Source organism: Falco biarmicus, chromosome 4 (assembly GCF_023638135.1).
Source record: "Falco biarmicus isolate bFalBia1 chromosome 4, bFalBia1.pri, whole genome shotgun sequence".
NCBI lineage: Eukaryota > Metazoa > Chordata > Aves > Falconiformes > Falconidae > Falco > Falco biarmicus.
Window position 1 is genome coordinate 81,035,722 of NC_079291.1, and position 8,621 is coordinate 81,044,342.

An 8,621-nucleotide genomic window follows, 5' to 3' on the forward strand; every position below is an offset into this window, starting at 1 on the left:
CCAAAAATATCTCTTAAACCAAGGAACGCGTGGTAGAGAGCAGACAAAGCACCACAGGCACTGGCCAGGCCCTCCAGCCCCTGAGTACCTACCAAACTCCTTAAACATCACAATTTGTGACTGGGTGACATGAGGCTGCTCTGTCATTAGCTCTATGGCAGTGGAGGAGCCACATTGCCTATGGGATATTTGATAGGCATCTCTGAGGCCTGCTGGTGCCACAACAGTAGGACTTAGCCTGGCTGGGAATTAGCTTCTTTGCTTCAGCCTTGCTCCTCCATGCCGGGCTGACTGTTGTCCTTCCTCCTCTGGAATAATAATGACAGCTGAAAATAAATGTGTGGGATGACTTGTGCCAGTTTCCACAATTTAACAGCACACGGACATTTGTGTGAAAGTGTGAGCCAGGATGTTTGTGTTCATTCTCCTAATTCTCTTGACAAAATGGTTTTATAAATAATCAGGCCTTAATTGTGTGATTCCAGTTAATGCAGAGGGAGTTAATTAACATCTGGAACAAGTTTTCTGGCTGGAGTTATTAGCTGTCTGGTGCAGAATTCAGACAATGTATGAAGTGAGGCCTATAGCCAAATGATTTTTTACATAGCTGAAATGAGAAATGACCAAAGATGGATGAGGCATGGCAGCTGCGCCAAGATAATGTCCGTTTTTGGTAAACAAGTGTAGACTGAGTCAAGGCATGATTGTTGTGTTGGTCCAAGAGGTGCACTACGTGGCAAGGAATAGGCATCACCTCTTGATTTACCCTCTCTTCAAATCCTCCAACCCTTCCCACTTGTCTCCAAAAGCCTCACAGATCAGTGGTTCTGGTGACTTTCACAGCTGGGGGAGGAACAATCCCACCAACATAAAGGACAGGTCTCCTGTGCAACCTTGCACATCCCTGCTGTGTTTTATCCCATCTATCTGCGATGTCCAAGAGGAGGATTTAATTTTGTGCCACTGAGAAGACAAAGAATACCAAACCACAATAAGGCAAACTCTGAACCTCTGCCTCATGCATCCATATTAAATAACGAAACAGGGACGTGTCCTTCCAACCACCAGTATCCTTCTGGTAGAAAGGTTCTGTGCAAACCAGAGACACAATGTGAAAATTTGAAAATGCTTTTAGGTGAACCCAAGCCATTTTGTCCAACCTGAACTGATTTTTTTTTTCTTAATTCTTTGTAAAGCTTCCAAAATCTCTTTCCATCACTTTTGATTTTATAGCAAAAGAGTAAAAACAAATTCAAAAATTTCACTTAATAAATGGCTAAAAGCTAGAGATCTATCCATGTTCTCCTTCCACTGCCTTTGAAGCCATGACCTCACGGGAACAAAGGAGATATAATGTATCAGAGTGATAATTTGGGTGATATTACTCACAGTCAAACCTGAAACCAGCTTGAACATTTCCACCAGCAAACCCAGCACTGCCCAGAGCTGGTCCTACAGACCTGCAAGATCTCTCCACGGCTTTTAGCTTCTTACCCACTCAGTGGTTGTCACTTCACTTGTTTGAGAGCTTCTCACTAGAAAAGGATTTGCTTTTCTCTTGGAAAGGTAGATAATGTTAGAAAAAGAACAGTCCATTACATTGAGGAGTGATGGAGTGGGGTACCAGGTGTGCACACCAAGCAGGTAAGAAAGTGCCATCTAAACTCCCTGGCCCAAAGGGCAATACAGTCCATCCTGGTGACAGTGTGGTCACAGGGCTTTACAAGACTGTGGAAAACCCTCAGCTTGGCCTGCTGGAATTTCTGAAAAAAGTTTCCTTTGACCAATAGTCACAACCCAAGAGTAGGTAGGAGAAATGGCTTTTAACCCTGAAAACCCTTTTTCCTGTTTTTCACTAACAAAGCACACTGAACACCTCCAGAAATGGATTGTCACATATGCCTTGTGACTCTACGTATCTAGCTAGGGCAGGGAGAATATGTTGGAGCTAGTTTATATAGTTGCTTTATTATTTACCACCTCTAATGTGATGAACTGTTATTGAAGTTTTCTTATCCATGTTCCTGCTTTGTAGAAACCCATGCTGTGTTTTATGCATGAGTTTTACACTGCTACAGCTAGAAGGCATGCAGATGAGGAAAGCCTCTCCAAATTACCCCCTACCTAGGAAATATAAACAATGTTCACTAAGCTCCAGCAGAAAACCACAAATTGTGGTACAAATTGTGTTTCTATGAAGTTCTACATATAAACACAAAAAAAAAGAAGCAAAAGGGAAAGCAATTCAACCGATGGACATGGGTGATGCAGAGACTCATCTGAGGGTCACTGAGTTGAATGTCAGAAGATCCGTGACACAAGGTCTCAGGTGCCACCACTGCCACGTACCCATCCAAGTCTGGGGAACTCTCCTTCTTATCCCATAGCAAAGCAACTAGGAAAGTAAGTACCACCACCTCCATTTCCCCACTCCTTTGTCTGCCAGAGCTACAGACCTTGTACTACAAAGCAAGCAGTTTACTGGTGGTATAGACTACTGCTGAGTGATCCAATGCCTGCTGAAGGCCACCACTTGTTTCCACTGATTTAAGCCAGAAGAGGGTAGATTTAGATTGAATATAAGGAAGGAATTTTTTACCGTGAAGGTGGTGAGGTACTGGGACAGGTTGCCCAGAAGCTCTGGATGCCCGGTCACTGGAAATGTTCAAGGCCAGGTTGGATGCGGCTGTGAGCAGCCTGATCTAGTGAAACATGTCCCTGTCTGTGGCAGGGGCTTGGACTACATGATCTTTAAGAGGTCCCCTCCAACTCAAATAATTCTATGATTCTATGATAAATTTTCAAGGTTTGGGATAAAGTCCTAAACCACAACCAGCTCTGGCTCCCAGTCAGTGGAGAGCAGGAGAAGCCATGCTGCTGAGACACCTGTCTGCACCAGTAAGATGGACTGGGGTGTCAGCATGCAGTCCCAGACAGCAATATTCACTGTTATTCCAAGGAGCTATAATGATCAGTAATTCAGCCCTGTTTGGATTTATGACCAGTCTGAATTTCATGTACAATTTTCATAATCTGTGTCATAATTACAAAAATCGCAAATAAGTTTTTAATATCAATGTTAAAAAAGATAGGCAGATCCTTCACAGCATTTTTATTGCCTATTTACAATCTCAAATCAAATGGTTTACAACTTTGTGTTCTGAAAATATACAGCATAAGAAAACACTAGCCTGGCAAAATTATGCTTTTATGATAATGACAGGGATGAGTTATAGTTACTCTAGTTAAACTATAATGGCTGCACAGATGCTAGGAAAAAGCTATTGTACAACATGTTTTGCTACCATAAGCATGGCACCTGCTAGCTCCACCATGGTACATATACAGCACGATAACATTTCTCTATGAATATTATCCTCAAAGAATATAATCGGACCATAAACATTCACCTGGGGATAAAATATGGGTATTCAGGCTTTAAAAATTACCTTGAGCAATACTTATCCAGTTTTGCATACCTGGATTTCAGAAGCAAGTTTATGAGAGGTAATACGTAATGTGTTTCTGATCTTGCAGGACTCAGAAATGGTCTGTGTTCTTATTATAGTTTATATGAATTTGCCGGAGGTGAATTTATTGATATTTACAAAGCCAGAAACCAAATCCTCCAGCCCACTGCTGGCTATGAGGAAATAATATTTATCCACAGATTATGTGTTACACAAACAGGGGCGGCAGGGGTTTGCTACGTGTCATGCCAAGCTGCCCCAGCACCCACCTATGGTCCCACTCACTCCTGAGATGCTGCTCAAGGACACCAGCACTGGGTATTACGACCTACCTCCCTTTGCTGAATTTAGTCTCACAAACTAGCCACTGAGGCAGAAATTTAATCTCAGCGTTATTTTCCAATGACATGGGTGAGGAGAACAGTGACCATGAGCTCTTGCACCGATAGTAGACCCAGCCACCAGTGGTAATGCATGTCACAGATATGCTGGACATGGGTGAGCTGATTGCACTCACCACAGCAAGAAAATACAGGAATTGAGGTAAATAACATTGCTAAATGGTATTTTACATTTACAATCATTTTTTCTAATTCCCGTTACAGAAAACTTTACCTATCATGTACTGTCAGTAAATATGTGAGGATTTTGGTGAAAGTGTATCGTCTGACTTCCTCAGCAGGGCAATTTTCATAAATAGAATATGAAAAACTGAAAAAAGGGCACCAACAGGTGGTGTAAAATCAGAGTCAACTAAAGCAGTTCTGCTTTTTAAAATTTGTTATAAAGCAGAAGCGAGACTGTTTGAACTATTGGAATTTCAGTGAGGTCAAACACCTCCAAAGGGAAGGACCACTGCTAAAAGCCGAAGTGGACATTTAGTTGTGCCTCAAGGATCGTGGGTTTAGCGAGGGAAAATCTTCCCAAGTCTGCAGCCCAGCTTCTCCTTTGCTTTCAACCTTCTAGTCCAGCTGGACAGAGTATGAAGATCAGACATTACATATTTCATTCTCCACCACTGAATCTGCTCTATCTTACCCAGTATTAAAGCCCTGCTAATGCCTTAGGCAGCAGTAGCTGACCCTTTGTATTAAGACCTCCTCTGCAGTGGATTCCTCATACATATGTCTATTGATGTATTTTAGAGTGGAGATAATTTTTATTTTGGGTACTGGCTTTGGCTTCATATTTTCAAGAAAACACCTCTTATATCTATCTCTTCATGACGTATATTTCCCCCTACTCCTTACTATAATGTACTGTTATATTCCACAGAAAAATCTCTCTTCTGTCCATCTTTGTTAAAACTCCAGAGCCACTTAAGCATCACTTTAAAGGGCTCTTTATCACTCGGATGCATTTTCCCTTAATTGTATCCTTTAACTCCAAGAGGGGTTTGGGGACATACTTTGTATGAAAGATGCTAACTCTCTGCACACCAATTTGCTTTCTCTTTTCCAATACTCATTTTCTCCTGGGGCTAGTTCCTGGGACAGAGCTGTCTTCAAATAATTTAATTATCATGTGGCACACACCTTTTTAGTCCCCCCCATGAAATGGTGTGTGATGCCTTTGGTTTACATCACTTGTTGGAAAACACTCCAAAGCATTGAAAAACTATTAAATTGTTACAGTATTGGATGCCAACACACAGGGCTATTAGTCTAATTCATCCTTCAGATCAAAGCCCACACAGGCAGCTCTCCTGCCTACAGCTATTTTCCTTTTACTTTCCTGCTTGACAGTAGTCCCTCATATCCCTCTGTTCTACTTTCTTTGAACATACACATTTTCCTTTAGTCATGGAAATATAATTTATGTCTATTATACTGTATTATAGATTGCAGATCAGGACAAGCATGCATTACTGCCTGGAACGTCTGTTTATTGTACGTCGGGTTTCTAAAAATAAATAAATAAGAAAGCCACCCTGCTTCGATGGGGAGAGAAAAATACGAAGGGGGAGGACTCGGGGGCTGGGGGGAACTACACTCCATTCTCAAAGTTTAATTTCCAAGTAGAGACCTTGAAGCATGATTTATTAACATCATGCTGTTTGCTTTTGTCACGTTGTGGATGCGGTGGGGGGAGCGCTGGCCCCTCTCCAGCCTGGACCACCCAGCGAGTTGAGCGCAGCTACCGGCACTGCACACCCCGGTTCAAAGGTTCACCCCCAATTCACCAGCTCCATCAGTCACCAGCCGCCTGGCTCCACCACCCCATTGGAGGCAACAGCAATAACAACAATAACACCACCCCCCCCTCCAAAAAAAAAAAAAATCCTAACGGACGGGCTGTCTGGGATGCAAGAATTGCAAAAACAATCCCCACCCCATCACGGAGAGTATGTGAGCACAGAGGAGAGGGAGCGTGAGGAGGGGGGAGAGAGGGAACGAGACAGACAGAGGGGAGGGAAGAAGGGAGGAGGGAGTCCAAGCTCTGAGAAACATCACTCCATCTCTCTCACTACACAGGAGCTGAGCAAGGAGCAGGACGATGTTTGACAACACGCAGTACCCCTATAACTGCTTTAATTATGACGGGGATGATTATCCTACCTGTAGTTCTGACGAAGAGAAAAAATTCACCAGACCAGCATACAGGTAAGATGAAGTTTTTCCAAGTCCCCCCATCTCTGGGGAGGTTTCTGAGCTCTGGGACAGTGGGATCACAGCTCCTGGGAGAGCCTGGGACCTCTCCCCAGGTGTACACGGTGGGTCTGGCCCTGGTGCAGGCACCCCAGCCTGCAGATTTTCCCCCCTCTCCGTGTTTGAGGTGCTCATGATTTATTTCTTCCCATGCGGGGTCACAGCAACTCTGGCATGCCGTTGAGCCACCAGATCTCAGGTGGTCTCCTCTGACCCCCAGGAGCTCTGGGAGAAGGGGAATTAGATGTGCGGTGTGCCCATGGGCGAATGGGGTGCAGATGGTCCCCGGTGCGGTGGGAGGACGCGCAGTGTAGGTGCTCACAGGGCACTTGAGCTCCTTCCCACAAGCAGGCAAGGTCTCCACTGGCACTGGCGCTGAGCCTGGGCTGTCTCACTGCAGCCTGCCAGCTCAGGGAAACTTTTCTGATGGGATTGGAGAGGTGGGTAATCTTGCTGTAACCCTCCTGTATCCAAGCACTTTGCACGGAGTGCCAGGGCAGACATCCCCGTCGGGACTCAATTGCCTGGAAGTAACGCCTGCATTTGTCCCGGGGGCTGGGGGCGTAGGGGCAGTGGCCCCACACGGGGCTTATCTCTGGGACATCTCTGGCCAGGGTGCAGATCCACTGGGAGAACTTATGGAAGCAAGATATAAGCACACATGTATCCATGTGATCCTAAAAACTGAGTATGTAAGGCGACGGTGTAACAGCAAATTTTCCTTTTTTCAGCTACATTGCCTTAATTGCAATGGCCATCCAGCAAAGTCCTTCAAATAAAGTCACCCTCTCTGGCATTTATGACTTTATAATGAAGAAATTTCCTTACTACAGATCAAATCAAAGAGCCTGGCAGAACTCCATCCGACATAACTTATCACTTAACAGTTGTTTTGTAAAGGTAAGATCAGTTACTGTGTATTTACATACGCACTGTGCATGGCTAAAAAAAATATGTGCAGAAATAATCTCATCACTAGAAAAGAAGAGAAACAAACAGCTGAGCTGCGAATCACTTAAAATCTCTCTGAGTTGTCAATTATAGAGATGAAGAGTATATCTGTGTCTGATGCATGCTAATAGATAACAAATTGAAGAGGATGGAGTTTACATCCAATTCATGTAATGAAAAAGAATAGGCTTAAAAGTCTTGTCATATGTGTTTACACCATCTTGAATGTAAACGAATGCAGATGTTAAGCAGCAGCATCTGTAACACATACAAATACTGAACTGCCTTTAAATAAATACAGGTTCCCAGAACAGAAGGGAATGAGAAGGGGAAAGGAAACTATTGGAGTTTTGCAACGGGATGCGAATCCATGCTGGATCTCTTTGAAAATGGGAATTACAGGCGAAGGCGAAGGAGGAGGAACGTGAAGAGGGAACATAAGGAGCAGAGGTCAAGCAGAGGGAAAAGTCCTTCATCCCCCAATATGCCTTCTACGGACTCTGCTTTAAACATTTCCTCTTCTGAAAGTAAACACGAAAGAATTGAATCAGGCCCAAGGCTACTGGAGCCTCGTGGGTTTGCTCCAAACAGCGTGACCAACAGGCAGAGCCTAAGCAATTCCACCTTAGCAAAATCGGATTCTGAAATTAAGTTCAGCATTGATTACATCCTTTCAGCCCCCGACCCTTTGCCTGTCCTGAGATCTCAGTATAACATGCATGAAAACAAGTATCATCTACTGGAGGCCCAGCAAATTAATCTACAGTTCTGGACAATGTGATGTTACTTATTCGTGGTGACAAAGTCTGAGTTGCAGCGTATCCAGTAGCCTTGTGTCACTGAAAATCAGCCACCTGCCTCCTCGTTTTCTTCCCGAGCAGCACTCAGAAAGGGTTACCGGTTCAACAGCTGATACTCTCTCTGTGCCCAAAGAACTTTGCTGAGGTTAAAGCACGAATGACGGTTACCAATACCAGTTTTCACTGTGCTGAAATTCATGAAATTCTAGCTTTGTTTTCTAAACTGTCGTGGACATCATTGAACATCACAAAGAATTTCCTTTCTCAAGCAGAATCCGACAGAAGAGACTTGCTTATCACCCTTGGCTTTATTAAAGACAAAGTGAATTTGATTCCACTTTCATTGGTGGAAATTGGGATTAATTCCACTGAAGTATATAGGTCAGGAGTTAAGCTGATCTAAAACAGTGTAATTCTGTCAATTTACACTGGCTGAGAATGTAAGGGGCAGGGGGGTGGGGTGGGGGGGGTGGGCTTTGTTTGCTTAAAAGTAATCAAAGAAAATCACTCTGTCTTCCCTTTTTTTTTTTAACATCATGTTTCAAACTGTTTTGCAGCTTTAATTCATCATTAATTAGAAAATGCAGTTATCAGTAAGTGTTAAAAGTATATTTTTTATTGATATTCAGGGCAGAGTTGTTTAAACTGTTGAAGTAAAGTTGTGTCCAGAATAATTTTAAGCAAGCTAATTGCAGGGCTGTTAAAGTCTGGTAGACTTTGACGGGTAGTGTGACAGAGGCACAGGGCCACTT

General features: G+C 43.6%; 1 protein-coding gene across 1 annotated transcript; it reads left to right on the top strand.

The window, feature by feature from the left end:
* Positions 1–5,921: 5,921 nt before the first annotated feature.
* On the top strand, positions 5,922–8,290 carry FOXL3 (forkhead box L3). Its single transcript, XM_056338093.1, has 3 exons — positions 5,922–6,073; positions 6,850–7,018; positions 7,371–8,290. Exons 1-3 carry the CDS (start codon positions 5,967–5,969, stop codon positions 7,848–7,850), a joined length of 756 nt encoding a protein of 251 aa, XP_056194068.1. The 5' UTR covers positions 5,922–5,966; the 3' UTR covers positions 7,851–8,290.
* The last annotated feature ends 331 nt before the right edge of the window (positions 8,291–8,621 follow it).

What these genes read in the sequence shown, in the direction of transcription:
- FOXL3 (XM_056338093.1), top strand. Translation starts at nt 5,967, where the DNA reads ATGTTTGACAACACGCAGTACCCCTATAACTGCTTTAATTATGACGGG. An exon ending in TTCACCAGACCAGCATACAG is followed by an intron (nt 6,074 to 6,849) that starts GTAAGATGAAGT and finishes TCCTTTTTTCAG; the next exon opens with CTACATTGCCTTAATTGCAA. An exon ending in TTAACAGTTGTTTTGTAAAG is followed by an intron (nt 7,019 to 7,370) that starts GTAAGATCAGTT and finishes AAATAAATACAG; the next exon opens with GTTCCCAGAACAGAAGGGAA.